Source organism: Plecotus auritus (assembly GCF_963455305.1).
Source record: "Plecotus auritus genome assembly, chromosome: 14".
Taxonomy (NCBI): Eukaryota; Metazoa; Chordata; class Mammalia; order Chiroptera; family Vespertilionidae; genus Plecotus; species Plecotus auritus.
In genome coordinates, this window is record NC_137780.1 from 10,810,393 (window position 1) to 10,827,286 (window position 16,894).

General features: G+C 46.1%; 1 protein-coding gene across 1 annotated transcript in view; it reads left to right on the forward strand.

The window, feature by feature from the left end:
• USH2A (usherin) overlaps positions 1-16,894 on the forward strand; it is a gene marked incomplete at its 5' end in the record, with an annotated part of 419,390 nt that overhangs the window by 262,007 nt on the left and 140,489 nt on the right. Inside the window, 3 exons of the mRNA XM_080650916.1 lie at positions 6,309-6,459; positions 7,291-7,433; positions 14,701-15,329. Coding sequence (XP_080507042.1) covers positions 6,309-6,459; positions 7,291-7,433; positions 14,701-15,329 — 923 coding nt within the window. The remainder of the gene's footprint in view (positions 1-6,308; positions 6,460-7,290; positions 7,434-14,700; positions 15,330-16,894) is intronic.

A 16,894-nucleotide genomic window follows, 5' to 3' on the forward strand; every position in this document is an offset into this window, starting at 1 on the left:
TCCTATCAGAGTCTGGGACCCAGAGTCAAGTTCCCGCCCGCCCACATGCGCCTCAAAATCGCGGGAGACCCAGACCTGGCCGCCCCCACCCCCATTGGGCTAGACCCAGACCCGGCCAGTCCCACCCTTGTCAAGCCCCACTGGGCAGGGGACGTAGCCTCAGGTCCCTTGGCCTGGCGCCAGGATTGGGGGCATGGCCTGAGCTCCCCCAGCCCAGACCGGGGCAGGGGGCATGCCTTGAAGTCCCCTGTCAAGCTCCGCCAGGTGGGGGACATGGCCTGAAATCCCCTGTCAAGCCCCTCTGGGTGAGGGGCATGGCCTGAGGTACCCTGTCAAGGCCCGCCAGGCGGGGGGGCACAGCCTCTGGTCCCATGGCCCGGGCACTGGGAGGGGGGCACAGCCTCAGGTCCCCCATCAAGCCCTGCTGGGCAGGGGGCGTGGCCTGAGTTCCCCCGACCCAGCACTGGGGGTACACCTTGAGATCCCCTGTCAAGCCCCGCCAGGCAAGGGGGGCACAGCCTCAGGTCCCCTGGCTGGGGAGGTGCTGGGGCGGAGGGTGCAGCCTGAGGTCCCCCGGCCTGGTTCCGGGTGGGGGGCGCATCCTGAAGTCCCCTGTCAAGCCCCACCTGGTGGGGGGTGCGGCCTGAGGTCCCCTGGCCTGGTGCTGGGGCGGCGGGAGCAGCCTGAGGTCCCCTAGCCCAGCACCAGGACAGGAAGTGTCCCTTGAGGTCCCCCGTAAAGCCCCGCAAGGCGGGGGGCGAGGCCTGAGGTCCCATGGCTTGGCGCTGGGGCAGGGGGCGAGGCCTGAGGTCCCCATCAAGGCTGCTGAGTTGGGGGTGCGGCCTGAGGTCCCCCAGCCTGGTGCTGGGGTGGGGGGAGCAGCCTGAAGTCCCCTGTCAAGCCCCACCTGGTGGGGGGGCGTGGCCTGAGGTCCCCCAGCCTGGCACTGGGGCGGGGGGAGCAGCCTGAGGTCCCCTAGCCCAGCACCAGGACGGGAAGTGCACCTTGAGGTCCCCCGTCAAGCCCCATCGGGTATGGGGCAGGGCCTGAGGTCCCCTGTCAAGCCCTGCTGGGTGGAGGCCATGGCCTGAGGTCCCCTGTCAAGCTCCACGGGGGCGGGGGAGGGCGTAGCCTCAGGTCTCTGCTGATTGCTCATTAAGGCTCCTTATGGGAACTTGGCCTCAGCTGTGGGTGCAGCCATCTTTGTGACGGAGTGATGGTCAATTAGCATATTCCCTCTTTATTAGATAGGATTGGTATGTATTTAGATTATATATACTTGTCATATTATGTTACATAACAATTATAGTAATATTTCTAATGACATACTGTGTAGTTACATTATTATCTATTACATGTATATAGCTATATAAATGCATGTAGGAAAAGGCTCATTTTGATGGAGATACTGAGAAATGGATCATTCATACCTTACCAATGGGAGTATAAGTAAATGCAACTTTCTGGAGAACACTTTGTCAAATTATATCTGAAATGGCAACAACATTCATTCCTATTGACCCAATAATTGTAGAAAGCACACCAAAGATGCATTGATTAGGTTACTCGGGATCCTTAGTATTATTTATGATACTGAAAACAATATTGTGCTGTATCCAGCAGAAGCCTCTTTGTGAAGTGAATATTCTTAGTCTACAAGGAGACAGCGACCCTGCTTTGATGAAGAAGTAAGAGCAGGAAAGTACTATTTAGGAATATGACTTGGACAGAAAATAAGTCCAGCCTTTACTACAATTAATTTATTTTAAGGTACCAGTGATGTGCTTTTATATTTATTTAATATGTTTATTTTTTTATTACAAATCACCTCCTGTAGCATGCTGTTCTGGTATAGAACTAGGGGCACTGTGTCTGAATTTCAACAATCCCAGTTTAAATTCCCACCTGCCAGCACCCCAGTTTTGTGATTTGAGATAAAACACGTCACCTCTCTGAACCTCAGATCCATTATCTGTATTACAAACAATTGACACTGCAGTTCTGTAGTGTGATTCTGAGAATTGGGAATATTCATGTGAAGGAACATGGCTGATAGTATACAGGTTCCAAGGATTAGCTCTGGTGAGAGACTGTTTTGTGAACATGAAATCTGTTTTAACCTACTTGTCACGATTTAATGCTGCTCTATTTGTACATCCTTGTGCTCAAGGTTGACTGTCCATTTGTTAGCACATCTGCATATTCCTCATAATTAATTTCTTTTTTAATGACATATGGTTTAGTGACTGGAAATGGAGTCTGGCCTTCTGTTTTCAATTTGTTTATGACTCAACGACTCAATATGTGTGTCTGAACTCTAATGTTCCATTCTGGAAACTGGAATTTAAAATCCTCGCTCATATGTCGCTATTTCAGAAAACGAGAGGGAAATGTGTGATCTGAGGGATTTGAGCATGTGCCAGGCCATCCAGGCAGGATGGGTACAGATAAGAGGTCATGGCTTCTCCCGTGTGATGTGAGCAGGGAGACCTGAACGAGGATGCCAGCCAGCCATCTCTGAGGTGCGCGTAGTTAGGGCTGCGCTGGGGTCAGATTCCAAGCGAAGCCAGCAGGAAGCTTCAGGGCTGCTCAGAATGAGCACACACAGGTGGACAGGTGTCCCAGGCCCTGGAATTAGGCTGAGGACCTGATTGCCCCAGATGAACTGTGTCCCCGTGGCAGGGCCTCTTCAAGGTTGCTCCTCTGAAAGGCGGGGTCCACAGTACATGCACATCTGAGTCCTGATTCCCGAAACCCTTGTAGCACTCGGGTGTGTGTGTGTGTGTGTGTGTGTGTGTGTAGATAGATAGATAGATAGATAGATAGATAGATAGATAGATAGATAGATTTCAGAGAGAAGAAGGGGAAAAGCGAGAGGGAAACATCAATGATGAAAGAGAATCATTGATTGGCTGCCTCCTGCACACCCCACATTTGGGATTGAGCCTGCAACCCGGGCATGTGCTCTGACCAGGAATCGAACCATGACCTCCTGATTCCTGGGTCGACGCTCAACCACTGAGCCACACCAGCTGGGCAGCCCTCAATTTTTTTATGCTGTGTACACATTTGGCGTTATAGTTATTTGAGTCACGTCTTATCTCTATTAAATATCAAGTAGATCAGCCCACCCCTTTTCTACCTGCCCTGCCCTTTTCCACCCATAGCAAAGAGCCTTGTGCAGAATGACATTCAGTGTCTTTTATTATAGGTTTACATTGAATACAAACTATTATGGACTTCTTTGGTATCTTAAGGCAATACTTTATTCCAGTGGCTTGAAATGCACACACATACACACAAAGCATACACCACAGTGCTAACAAGTTGGTCCTATGAGAATCCCTCTGAATTTATTCTGTCCCCAAAACTTGACTCTTCCAGCCACTACAACCTTAGTAAGTCACTGGTCACATGAAAAAAAAGTCTGTGGTGTTTTTATTTTTATTTTTGTGTGTGTATGTGTGTGTGTGTGTGTTATTTTGTGTTTTTTTTTTTTTTTCTGCTTAGAGCATCCCCCTGAGTTCTGTATATCTGTATGGAGCAAAGGTTTGAGGCCTTCTGTTTGTTTTTTTGTTTTTTGGGGGGAGGGTATGGTTTTATTGCCATTGTTTGGTTAGGGAAGAATCCACAAGTAAACATTCATATAAAAGTTTAATGAAATCCTACATTTATAAGTTTAAAAAAATGCATTCAAAAGATTATACCACCACCCCCCCCAAAAAAAAAATATTATACCAGCTATACTAGTCCAATCTGTGATTTAATTTATTATTTAATGCTTTGTATTCATTTTGCCTTCCCAAAAAAAAAAGGTTAAATTTGAAATTTCATGAAGAACACCCTTCCTTTGAATTTATAGGTCGGGGTGGCTGTTTTTTCCAGTCACCGTGTAGAATTAGTATTTACTGGGCGAGATGTGTTGATTCAGGAGGTTGTCTGTGGAGTGCTTGCCCCGGGAGGGTCATATTAAACTTGAGAGAAGTGTTTTGAGCAACATAGCATCTTGGAGGCCATATATCAAGCTGATAGATACGCGGATCTTCTGCTCCGGAACCAGGGATGGAATTATGGCTGGCTCCCAGTTATTGCTTCGGGGCTAAGGGGCCTCTGAGGAATAGGTGTGGATCAAAGGGGTTAACCAAAGGGGAAAGAAAGGTTTCCAGGATTCAGAGTTACCGAAAGCACGCAGAATGAAGAGTTCTGCGTAAATAATTTAAGATGATCTCTCTGTTTGGAAATATTTTACAATGTTATATAACCAGAGTGTGACCAATTTAATGGAGTACTTTTTTTTTTTATCACTCAGAAGAAAACTCAAGATAATAGTATCATTATTGTTGTTGTTATTATGATGGGGTCTCCTTTTGGACATTTCTCTGTTCTTTTCTGATAGCATGGTGATGTAGTTTTTAACACTTGAAGAGATTATTTTGGTGGACATGTTTATTACTCGCATGTTTCATGTTGATCATTTGCCAAAGCTGCTTTTTGTTCTGATTTTTATTCTCCTGGCCGCCTTCCTATTGTCATTGGGGTCTCTGCTCAGATGTTACCCAATGACAAGCTCTTCCCCTGGCTCCCCTGGACAACCGGATCGTTACCAAATAAGGAGAATCCCACACTTCTCTTCCCTTTCCCTCCCCTGGCTCTGCTTCGCTCCTCTCCCGGGCACACGTCACGGTGTGGTGTCATCTCATGCATCTGTGTGCGTATTGCTTGCTGCCTCCATTCCCAGGGACGCCCCATAGGGTCAGGGGCCACGTCTCCTTCACCCAGTGCTGTTACCCCTCCACACAAGAGATCACTGCTTCATACAGAGGAGAGGCTCAATACACGTTTATTGAGTAAATTAGCAAATCATTGATGAACTCAAAACCCTGACAACGAATGGATGGGACATGTAATCTAATTCTTCCCTTCTCATCTCTGGTCATTCATTAACCTCTCGGTTCATAGGCAGGTTCTCCCAAGTTGGAGAGCACATAATGCTCACCCCACAGAGGATGATGTATTAAAGAAGGTGAAAATGAAGCCTGATAGTTGTTTTTATTGTTTTGATCTCTTCTGCTTCACCAATGGCCTCTAGTCATCCTGGGCCATAAGGAGTTTATATTACAGTAAGAATATTTCTAAAAATTACATTGTAGTAGCACTTAAACCATCCTGAGGGAAGTTCAAATTAGCCTAATAAAATAACAGCAATAGGAACCATCGTGACTAACGATGAAAAATTGCCAGATCAGAGGCAATGTAACTTTAGGGGCTTTCTTTATATTGTCTCTGATCTTCACGGCAATCCTGCAGAGGAAATAATCTGTCCCCGTTTTAAAGATGAGAAACATACCTCACCGAGTCATTAGGTGATTTTGCTAAAGCCACAGAAGTTTGTTCAGTTTGCTTCTGAGTGCCTGACGAGCTCTAGAACAGACTTGGATATGATAGATGCATTCAAGTTATACCTGTGGGGGAAATAATTTAATAAGCAGAGTCCTTGTGTCAGCTGTTTAAGTAGAACAGGCTTTAGTTCTACTCATTCCTCTTAGGCCTTCTGGAACTGTTTGAATAGATTTCCCTGAGAGATTGCATCAGGCAGGCACACTGAATTCAGGCAAGTTTGTCAGAGATCCCACTAGCCTGGGAAAAGCAACACGCATGCCCCACCTTGCAGCATTTGGGAATAAGGACGGAGTTGCAGTGAGAAGGGGCGGCGAACGGTGTAAAACTCAGGTGCGAAGAAGTTTCACTTTTACATTTCCGTAGGTGAGAATTAAGGCTAGAGTCTGCTCATTGCAGCCAATCCTGTATATTTATCGTTGTAGGGAAACACAGTTACAGTAAACCTCCCTCAAAAGAAAATGACAAGCCGTGTGTTCGTGAGCACTGTGATTAAAGCGGGGAACGGGCGGCAGGGGAGAAATAAAACCCCGGACTCCTTCCCTGGTCGATTGCTTGGTGATTGAGCAGAAGTTACACTGCAAAGGCGCTTTGGCATTTGCTTCCCTAGATTCCCTCCGTGTTTTCCATTAGACAAACAGAAGTCCAGGTGGGAATGGACTGCACCTTTGTCTGCCTTGCTGTTTGTCTGGGAGCTGGCTTCTGGGCGTGAAATCCCAATGTAATTGTGCTGAAATGAACAATAGGGACCTACAGCGGCTCAGGGACGAAGATGTTAAACTAAATGGGCCATGGTTAACACGGTCGTGGATCCCGAGGAGCAATTTTTCCAGGATACGGGGCATTTCGGTCTGGCCAGCATATGTTCACCGCGGTTTTCTCTGCTCTAATTCATCCGTGTGTCCCCACAGCTCCAGATGGCGTGCTGCCTCCCAGGCTTGCGGCCGCCGCTCCGACCAGTCTTCAGGTTGCCTGGTCTACACCAGCTCGGAACAACGCCCCCGGCTCAGCCCGCTACCAGCTCCAGATGAGGCCAGGCCACCCCTCCCCTGCGTTGCTAGAGTGAGCATTCTGCCCTTTCCATCCTCCCAACGGGCAGCTGGGGGCGCGGTATAGCCATAACTTCATCTTGGTTCCCATTTGTTAAATGAAATTTACTGGGGCAACAGTGGTTACTAGCCTTATATGAATTTCATGTGTTTGAGCAATAGGTCCGTTCTTATTTGTAACAAATAAAGACCACCTTTTGTTTTTATTTTAGCAAGAGAGGAAGGGAGAGGGATAGAGAGATAGAAACATCGAAGAGAGAGAAACATTATCGATCAGCTGCCTCCTGCATGCCCTCCACTGGGGATCAAGCCTGCAACCTGGGCATGTGCTCTGACCTGAAATCATACCAGTGACCTCTTGGTTCATGGGTTGACGCTCAAGTACTGAGCCACGCCGGCCAGACAGGCCACCTTTTAAAAGTTCAAACGAAACAACAAGCAACACCCTAGGAGATAATGATTTGTTTTGTAAAAATATCTACTTTACATGTGAAAATAAGATTTCTTCACACTTAATTTTTCATGAGCACATCTATTACATAAAGCAAGCATGCACTTGAACCCCGAAAATCCTGTATGGTGAACTGTGGCTACCAAATTATAATGTGTATCCTACAAGTTCCATGTGGCAAACATTCTTAATGCTAGACTAGAATTGACTCCGTGCTACTATCATTTACAGCTCACATGAATGCAATATTATGAACCCTCAGCCAAATGGCTCCTCATTTTCAAAGAGGTAGCATGTGAGGACAGAAAAGTGCAATGCCTAAATGCATGTTGACCTTACCTCTTTATTTCTTGGAGTGTCTGAAACTCTCTGACTCACATGTGCCCCCTATAGGTTATTTTCCAGTCCTTCGGCATCGTTAAGCCATGAAGTGAGGAACCTCCAGCCGCACACCGAGTACGCGTTCCGGGTGGTTGCCTCCAATGGATTTGGCAGTGCGCTCAGCCCTTGGAGTCTGTTCATGACAACGGAGGACAGTAAGTGTTCTGCACGCTACGCAGCCAAATGTCCTCTACACGGCAGAGTCTTTAATGTCTTTAGTTTTTCCTGAACTCATAAATAGGCCTTCTGTATTCTTTTGACATCTAGTGACAATACTCTTTTGTAGGGCAAGGGTGGTTAAATGTTCCAGAAAGAAGGAAAATGTGGGGTTGGAGGGTTGGAGAGCTGGGTGCACAGACGTGGCCCCATTCCATCCTTCAGGGTACCTTGAGATGCCCCGCGAGAGAAAGCTTGTCAGCTTGTCCTCTGTGACCACATGCTACAGAGCTCTCTGCTCTGGAGGGATTCCTGCAGGTAGGAGACCTGAATTATGGGCCTGGCGTTCTGAGGATGCTTAGAGCACCATGATACCTTCCCCTGGAAATAGGTTTCCTTGTACTTCTATTTGCACTTGACAGACAGCCTCTGAACAGAGAAGTAGAATCTACTCCCAGTGATTCTGCATCTAATACATAGAATAGATTGGGGTTGCCTTATTCAACCAAGAAAGTTTGTAGTTTTTCATGGAAGAGCTATGTTTGCATTTATATGTTTTTACTAGGTTATATAGGAAATAAACTCATGGACATAATATTTAGTCCTATATAAACTACCTCTATAAAATTATACCAGTGGAAGTATAATTTTGTTTAGAGAAGTTGTAAATTAATGCAAGCTACACAGAGTGAATGAGGACACTGGATCTTTGAGCATTGATGTTTTTAGGGTTAATTTTGTCAAGTCTTTTAATCCAGAGCTTCCTAGAAGATGTTGTTCTGTTGGCCAATTGCCATTCCACCTCTATGTCCATTGAGGACTGGAGTGACTTTCTTAAGACTAGATACTAGTCCAAAGGCATAGTGTTTGAAACAATACCAGTTGTTTATTCAGTAGAGTATTTCTACAGGGACTTTAATTACAGTATTATAGTGATGATATGACATCAAATGACATAGAATCAGAACTATTTATGTTCTTCAAAGCTTACCTAATTTTACAAACATCAGTTATGAACAATAATACGTACTATTTTGTCCATTTCTCCCTGGGAGCAAGTTAGGTCCTTTACAAGGGCACATCCCAAGTCCTTTTGGTCTTGAGGGTACCATTTAGCAAATTATCAGCACAGCGCAGTAAACACTGCCTAAGGCCCAGGAGGCATTAATGTACCACTCAGCACACCTACTCCCCTTCAAGGGACTTACGTACACTCTGGGGAAGCGGACAGCCTGGTCACAAGCTCTATACACATTTATGGTCTAGAGAGTTCACACTCGAAATAGAGTTTTAAAGAAATAATTGTTAAAACAATTGAATAAAGAGATGACCTGAGCATAATTACTCAACCCACTGCAGAGGTTATTCCCATAGAGTGCCACACTGGAAAAGGGAAAAAATGGCCTCCGTTTTCTGACACTCATCATTTCTATTCCCATCAAGAAAGGGTGACTGTGGATTACCTCAGTGCTGATGCTTAATAAATAGGGGGCATGATCTCCTATCTACAGGCAGGAAGTTCACCGGGGCAGGAAATGAGCACTAGCCACCCAAGCAAATGCGTGGGTGCAAAGGGAAGTTCTCATGGACAGAGAAAAGGGCCATGAAGAATTTTTTAAATATATTTTTATTGATTTCAGAGGGGTGGGGGGGGGGAGAGAGAGAGAGAGAGAGAGAGAGAGAGGAACATCAGTGATGAGAGAGAATCATCGATCAGCTGCCTCCTGTACGCCCCACACTGGGGATCGAGCTCAAAACCTGGGCATGTGCCCTGACCAGGAATCCAACTGTGACCTCCTGGTTCATAGGTCAATGCTCACCACTGAACCCCCTTGGCCAGGTGATCTCAGGAATTTTTAATTAAACCTATTGGTGTGACATTGGTTAATAAGATTAGGTAGGTTTCAAGTGTCCATCTCTATGATACATGATCTGTATATTACATTGTGTGCCCACCACCCAAAGTCAAATCATCTTTCATCACCACATATTTGGCCCCCTTTACCCTTTACTAACCCCAACCCCCTTCCCTCTGGTAACCACCATACTGTTGTCTGAATTTCAGTTTTATGTCACGCATATAAGTGAAATCATATGGTTCTTAGCTTTTTCTGTCTGACTTATTTCACTTAGCATAATAGTCTCAAGAATCATTCAAGTTGTCACATATGGTAGTATTTTATTTTTTCTTTATGTTTTATTTTACATCTTTATTGTTGAGAGTATTTATCTTTTCTTATGGCTGAGTACTATTACATAGTATATAGGTACCACATTTTCTTTATCCAGTCGTCTATCAAAGGACACTTTGGTTGTTTCCATGTCTTGGCCACTGTGAATAATGCTGCAGTGAGCATAGGGATACATATGTCTTTGCGGATAAATGCTTTGGAAGGATGAATTGGTTAATGAAAAAGTCTATCTGCCTGGCCTTTGGGGCCTATAAGGCACCCTGCTCTTCCCAATCTGGAACCTCTCGTTCTTTGCAAACTACACTCCTGCCTTCCTGAATTCTCCCATCAACATACTTAATTTTCTGTCCCAAACTTTCAAGGATGGGTCCAGAGCTATTTACTGAACAATATGCTCCAATTCTGAAAGAAAAAGCATTCTTACTAATGTATACTCTCTGGTCCTGATCTCAGGAGAAATGGAGAAAAATGGTTTCCCAATATTGGTTCTCTTACTCTCAGATGACCAAGTAGTATCTTTTCCATTTCCAACCTACTGGTCTTCAGCAGTTCCTTTTATTAATCAACTACTGGCCCAGTGCACAATTGGGGCCAGCCAGCAGCGGGGAGGGACTGCGGGAGGTTGGCTGGCTGCGGGAGGTTGGCTGCGGGAACGCACTGACCACCAGCGGGCAGCTCCTGCATTGAGCATCTTCCCCCTGGTGGTCAGTGCACGTCATAGCAATGAGTTGACCAGTTGTTCGGTCAACCGGCAGTAACAGTTGCTTAGGCTTTTATATGTATATACTAGAGGTCCAGTGCACGAAATTCGTGCATGGGTAGGTTCCCTAGTGGCTGCCGGCTGCTGGCCAGGGCCTCCCTTCCCCCAGCTGCTTGCTGCTGCCAGTTGGGACCTCCCTTTGGATCCACCTTGGCCTAGTGCTGCCTGCTTACCTGCTCCACCATCTCGTTTTGGTCCCGCTCTCGTCAGGGCCCATTGGGGCTGGCAGCACCTCCACTGCCGCCTGCTGCCAATGCTGCATCGCTGATGCCTGCCATGTTCCACGCCGTCCCTGGTGGTCAGTGCACATCTAACTCCTGGTCGGTCAAACTCCTGGTCGAGGGAACAATTTGCGTATTAGCCTTTTATTATATAGGATATATGACGCCTATGTTACCAGCCCTTTTCTTATTTCATCAGTTGCCAAGGAGCTGCATGTTCATTTTGGTGCAAAATCATGGTGCCCATTCTTCCTCCCTGTTTCGGGATATAGCTGTTGAACCCTTTTCATCATCAGATTAATACTTCCTTATCTTTATTTTATTGGTCCTTTTACATTTAAGTCTTTTATGATGAGCTGTCAGAAATCCTGTTGGCAGGTAGTTGGGGTATAAATAATAAATTGATAGAAAGATTTCATGATTAAAGGGATGAAGGACTCCATCAGTCTCCACTTCTGCTAGCATATCAGTGGTGAATATCAAAAGGCCACATTAACAATTAGCATATAATATATTGCTCTGTGTAATTATACACCCATATATTTGCCACCTTGATTTTTAATTCATTGGGAAATTCCGGGGATATTCATTTGTGGAGTTGATATTACTGAAAAAGGGCTTTGAAACTGAGTGAGTTTTTAATGAAAATGGTAAAAAGTTGCTTCAGGCCAACAATGAGGACATATCAGGGAAACTGAGCAGCAGCAGGTGACTAATAGCAAGCGACTGTAAAACAGGTGAAAACCACGGAAAGTTAGACACACACAAAAGGTGTGAGTGGGCCCACCCGTTCATTCATATACACAATTACACACGTGTACATGTGTGCACACACACCTTTCCCAACATACATACCTGAGTGCGAAAATAAACAAACAGACCCCTTCATTAACAGCTTTGTCTAAGGCTGGGGTTGAACTTCTGAAGCCTTGGAGCAAAATCGTTTCCCACAAAAGATAATTTCATTTGCCAAAATGAAACTGCTTTCCGTTATTGATGCTGTAATGAAATGGCCTGAACTCCGCCGAGTCTGGATCTGGACAGAGAGGATGCCCCGTTCCCGGCTCCGGGAGGGAGTTCTCCGAACAGTTGCACCCCGGGTGAGGCCGTGCGGGTGTATTTCTGTCACTGGCCGGCTGAGCTGTGTGGCTGTCATACTTCCCAGTGACAGCTGCATTGACAACATGTTACACCCCACATTGATTTTACAGTTAAGCGGCGGATGGTGATATATTGGGATTTTAAGAATTCAGCTGAGAGGCTGACTTTTGCCTTTTATCATTCCATTAAAATTTTATAACCATCTTTTTCATGTCATTTCACCCATGAATTCTTCCTTTAGAAAGTGATAGCTACCACCGTGAGCATAACTTTGCCCGTGTTCAGAGCTTTTTATTGTATTAGCAAACTGCCCCAATTATAGTTATTACTCATGTTTTACATAATTGTGCTGACCCTTTCCACCACGCAGTAGCATGCCGGTTGATTTGTATTTAGAATAAGACGATCCAGCTTATCCTTTTACAGCACACACTTGAACCCGTGCCAGGAGTCGGGTTTTAACACTTCCCTGGCCAGAGGAGCTAATTAAGCTGCGTTTGGATTCCTCTCCTGAATCACACAAGTTTAAGGACCCTTCTTGTGACGAGAGCAGGGAGCCGACGCAGAGAGGAGAGCTAATAAAACGGGCTGGTTTTTAAGGGGGGTGCGAAATCATGAAATTGACATGGAGCATCTCTTCTTTCCCAAGATAAGAGAGCATCTTGAGGGAAAGCCTGTGTTCCGTGGGGGCTTGAAGTACACGTTCATCTCATTATCATGGCTGTTTCACTCACAACATTACCATCTTATTCGGGAGAAATGAAAAGCGTATCCCCATCAAAACAGATCAAACCGCATCCTTGTTTCTTCCCCTTGAAAAAGTTCCCAGTTTGATAGTGCACGTATGAGAAATAATTATGCAAAACCGTGGTGAAACCCTAATAGAAAATATTCTGAGTTGTAAGTATATGTTGCTTTTTTTAAGGGAGGAGAGTGGCATGGAGTTAGATATAAAAGCCTGGAATCCAGCACTGATTTTATGGACCCCAATCTCAGAGGATTTAGTTTCTTAAAACAACATGGATATCTTACAAGATTCACACTGGCTTTTTGTTGGGAAATAGCCAAATCTGGATGACACATACGAAAAAGAAAGGAATTCCTATTTTGATATAATAATGGCCACTTCCGTATACCGGAGGGCAAACATAAGAAATGTCACCGTGGTTTTAAGAAAGCTTTAACATGAAAGCTAGTATCGGACTAAAATGCCAAATGGGATTCCTATCAAGGTGTCGGGGTTTTTCTCCTCCGGTGGGGTGCATTACCGAATCATCAGCAATGACTTGATGTCAGGGTTAGTGCTGTGCAACATCTTTCCTCTCAAATAGCGATCTCAATTCGACCAGCAGTCCAGTGGGTGACAAATACACGGACCGCATTGCATGACACTGGGCTTACATGACCAGCTATCTTGTAGGCACTGGTTTCGCGAAGCAGCTGTTAACATTTAAAACTTAAATCTCGAGTTTAACACTGAATCGCGCGTGCGCACACACACTCGCATAATCAGTGCTGTTTGGAACAATTACTAAATCCAAGTATACCTTTATTATAAAGATTTTTTTTAAAAAAATCTAATGTTCACAGAAAAAAAAATCTCATAAATGTCAACATCGCTGTGGGCAGAAAAAGGGGGATAAGGGTATATTCTTGTTCTGCTGTAGCAACTGATAGATTGCGGGCCGTGGTTTATAAGAATGCTAAATGTTCCGGAATTACAGCTGTTACTGATCAGTGATTGAGCAGATTTGTGTTATTGCACCGTGTTCTTGCTTGTACCTAGAGAGCAGTAAAGCCTCCGTATAATAAAAAGCACCTGCATTTTAAATGAAATTTCAATTGAAAAACTTAACAGCCCTTCACATGGCAGAATTTAACGCAGCCCAGTAAAGCTTAAATAACACTTTGCCTCCGCGGGCTGAGGGGCTTGCATTCAAGGTGACTTGATGGTGGCGCGCGGCGAAATTATTTACAATTAGGGAATTTCTCTGGAGGGCTGCAGAGTACTTGGCGTGCCGCGGCACCTCGCGGGCATATGGCGGGCCTTCTTCAGTATTCACGGGGCCTCCTGAACCTTTCTGATAATTGAATCAGTTAGAATGCTGAGTGGAGTGAGCGTAAAACCTGTTCCCCCAAAGGTCAGATCTGTACATTGTTTATTTATCAGTAGGTGAAAGAGCTCCATCGGCAGCTTCTGTCACAGCCGCAGTAAAAAATCACCTGTACTATTAACAGGGAGTAGATAAATTGCCAAACACGGCCGAGAATGATAAACAGAGCTGGGCATAACATGGAATATGGAGTGAAAAACGTGGGGTGGGGTGGGGGGAGGGGGTTACTGGGCCGTAAACTGCGGGTTTGTTAGGATAGTGCAGTGGTCGGCAAACCACGGCTCGCGAGCCACATGCGGCTCTTTGGCCCCTTGAGTGTGGCTCTTCCACAAAATACCACGGCCTGGGCGAGTCTATTTTGAAGAAGTGGCGTTAGAAGAAGTTTAAGTTTAAAAAATCTGGCTCTCAAAAGAAATTTCAGTCATTGTACTGTTGATATTGGGCTCTGTTGACTAATGAGTTTGCCGACCCCTGGGATAGTGAGCGATTATAATTAGTTACTGGGGCTCTTGAGGGAAAAAATGTGGCAGAAGCTAGAACTTGGGCTACAACTGCCCTCATATCTATTTCTCCTCTAATGCCTTGATTTCCAAAAGAGTCCTCAGGCTATTTCTTACATGAACTTCGAAGAAAAGGACACGATTTGGATAAAGCCATTTTAGAAAGGAAAACGACAGTTTAGCTCAGGGCTACTCAGCAAGCCCTTCTTGCACGTTTGTGAGCAAAGCCGTCCCAGTCCTTGTCTTGACTCCTTGGCTTTTCCCGAGTGTTCCCTTCCATGTCCTTGTGGGAGCATTAGGCTCCTTCTAGCTTTGTTCTCAGGAGATGTGAGACGTCTCCAAGCCGTATCACGTTTTGGGTTTCATTCAATCCTGTAGGACCCGGACCTGTGGACCCTCCGATCCTCCTGGGTGTGGACTCGAGAGCGATGTTGGTCACCTGGCAGCGCCCTTTAAAGCCAAACGGGGTCCTTACGCACTATAACATGTACCAGCGCGGCCAGCTCCTCCTGAGAGCTCCTGGCAACGTCACGCACCGCACCGTGACCCGTCTGCGCCCACACACCGCCTACGCCTTTCGGGTGGAAGCCTGCACTGCAAAGGGCTGTTCGCTCTCCCCACAGTCCCAGACTGTCTGGACACCCCCAGCCGCACCGGAAGGCATCCCAAGCCCCGAGTTGTTCTCCGATACCCCGACATCTGTGATCCTATCATGGCACCCCCCTGCCCACCCCAACGGCTTGGTGGAGAACGTCACCCTCGAGAGAAGGGCCCAAGGGAAGGAAGAAGTCACTGCCTTGGTGACTCTCCCCGGAAACGGTTCCATGCGGTACATGGACAAGACTTCCGCCCTCAGCCCGTGGACCACGTACGAATACCGGGTACTGATGAGCACGCTTGGTGGGGGCACGAACAGCAGCGCCTGGGCGGAGGTGACCACGAGACCCTCCAGGCCCGCCGGGGTGCAGCCCCCCACAGTGCGGGTGCTCGGACCCGGGGCAGCCGAGGTAAGATACTGAGTGTTGTGTCTGCAGACGTAGGCATCCACCCAGGATGTGTTGAACAGAGCCACCTGCTGACAAAACGCACACATTGGTGGTTTTTCGCACTCACTGGGGAAACTGGGTTTGGCCCTTGGCCCAAACGATCTTGAATGCGATGTCAGTTTTTCATTTCTCCGTGTCCCCTTAATTACCTCGTGGCGATGCTTGCATTGGCCCTCACACACCTGAAATACTTTGAATACCACGATGGGATGCTTAGCTTAACCACCACGTCAGATTTAAATAGAGCAGAGAATGAGAGGGGCTGGGGAAACACGGAGACCTGGATTAGCATATTAACCGAGGTTCCAATGACCCAAATTCTGATATATTTTCTTAATGATCAAAGAATCAAAATGATGGGGAAAGGAATTAAAATAGGGCATTACTGGGCCATCTAGAAAGCGTTCCGTTATTCCCCTCGTCCTCCTGGGAATGCTCCAGAGGACGGGCTAACTGCCATTGTCTTGGCTGGCATACAAACTTCATTCAAGGGAAATTAGTGTAACCAAACAGGAGGGAGTTGTGTAGCTTCGAAGCCTCTTTTGTGTAAATACACAAATGCTTCCATGGCTCCGGGCTTGTCCTCCTGCCAAAAGCATCGGTACAGTAGCTTGCTCACCAGAGCACAACACAAAGGACATTTGCATAACAGCAAAGTTCATCTGTTGAAATTATGACTTGGATCTACGCGGTGCCCGCGTGCACTCTCCCCCACCCACACCAAACACTGGGTGACGCTCAGTAGGGGAAACTGTGGAAGACATTTCATTTAGCCTACATGCTCAGTGCTATGTGTAAAAGCCTTTATGGCTTGGTTGCCATATGAGACTGTTCAGAGCAACACCTGTTTTTGATAGGAAGATCAAAAGTGTGTAGAGTTCTGTGGGTAAAACACCAGAAGGAAGTTTATCGGAAGTCCATGATAGGCATGCAGTGTTTATTATATGAATTGGGCAATCTTAAGCATTGTTCTTCACTCACAGTAAAAAGAAAAACCCCAACAAGCCTGGAATTGTTAATCATTCGGGAAATGACTGTTTGTCTTGATCCTGGGGGACTTCTGCAGAACTCGGGTCGCAGGCCCCATCAATATGACGTGACATCATCACGTCCCCTATACAAAGGCAGAGCTGTGTGACGGGCATCATTCTGGATTCTCTCCAACAAATATTTCGTAGGCAGGCCTGAAAAAAGGAACAAATACTTTTAGAAGAAGGATGGCTCAGTGCACAATTCTGTTTCATTCATTCATCAGTGATAATCAAAAAGTCTCCAAAGCAAGTTGCCTGGCTTTTTTTTTTTCCTTTTTCTTTCTTTAAATTCCCTCTTTTCTTCGATTTTGTGACCTCATCCAGGAATGAAACAATACCCCCGGCTTCTCCGCCCACTGGAAAGACAGATCGGCCTGGGCAGCGAGCTGAGTCTCTAAGGCTGACACCAGGAAAAGTGGTGTCACCTGCATGGTGTCCAGGCACGGCTTTGCTAAGGGGTGTACTTGAACCAACGTAAAAGGAATTGAGTCTTAA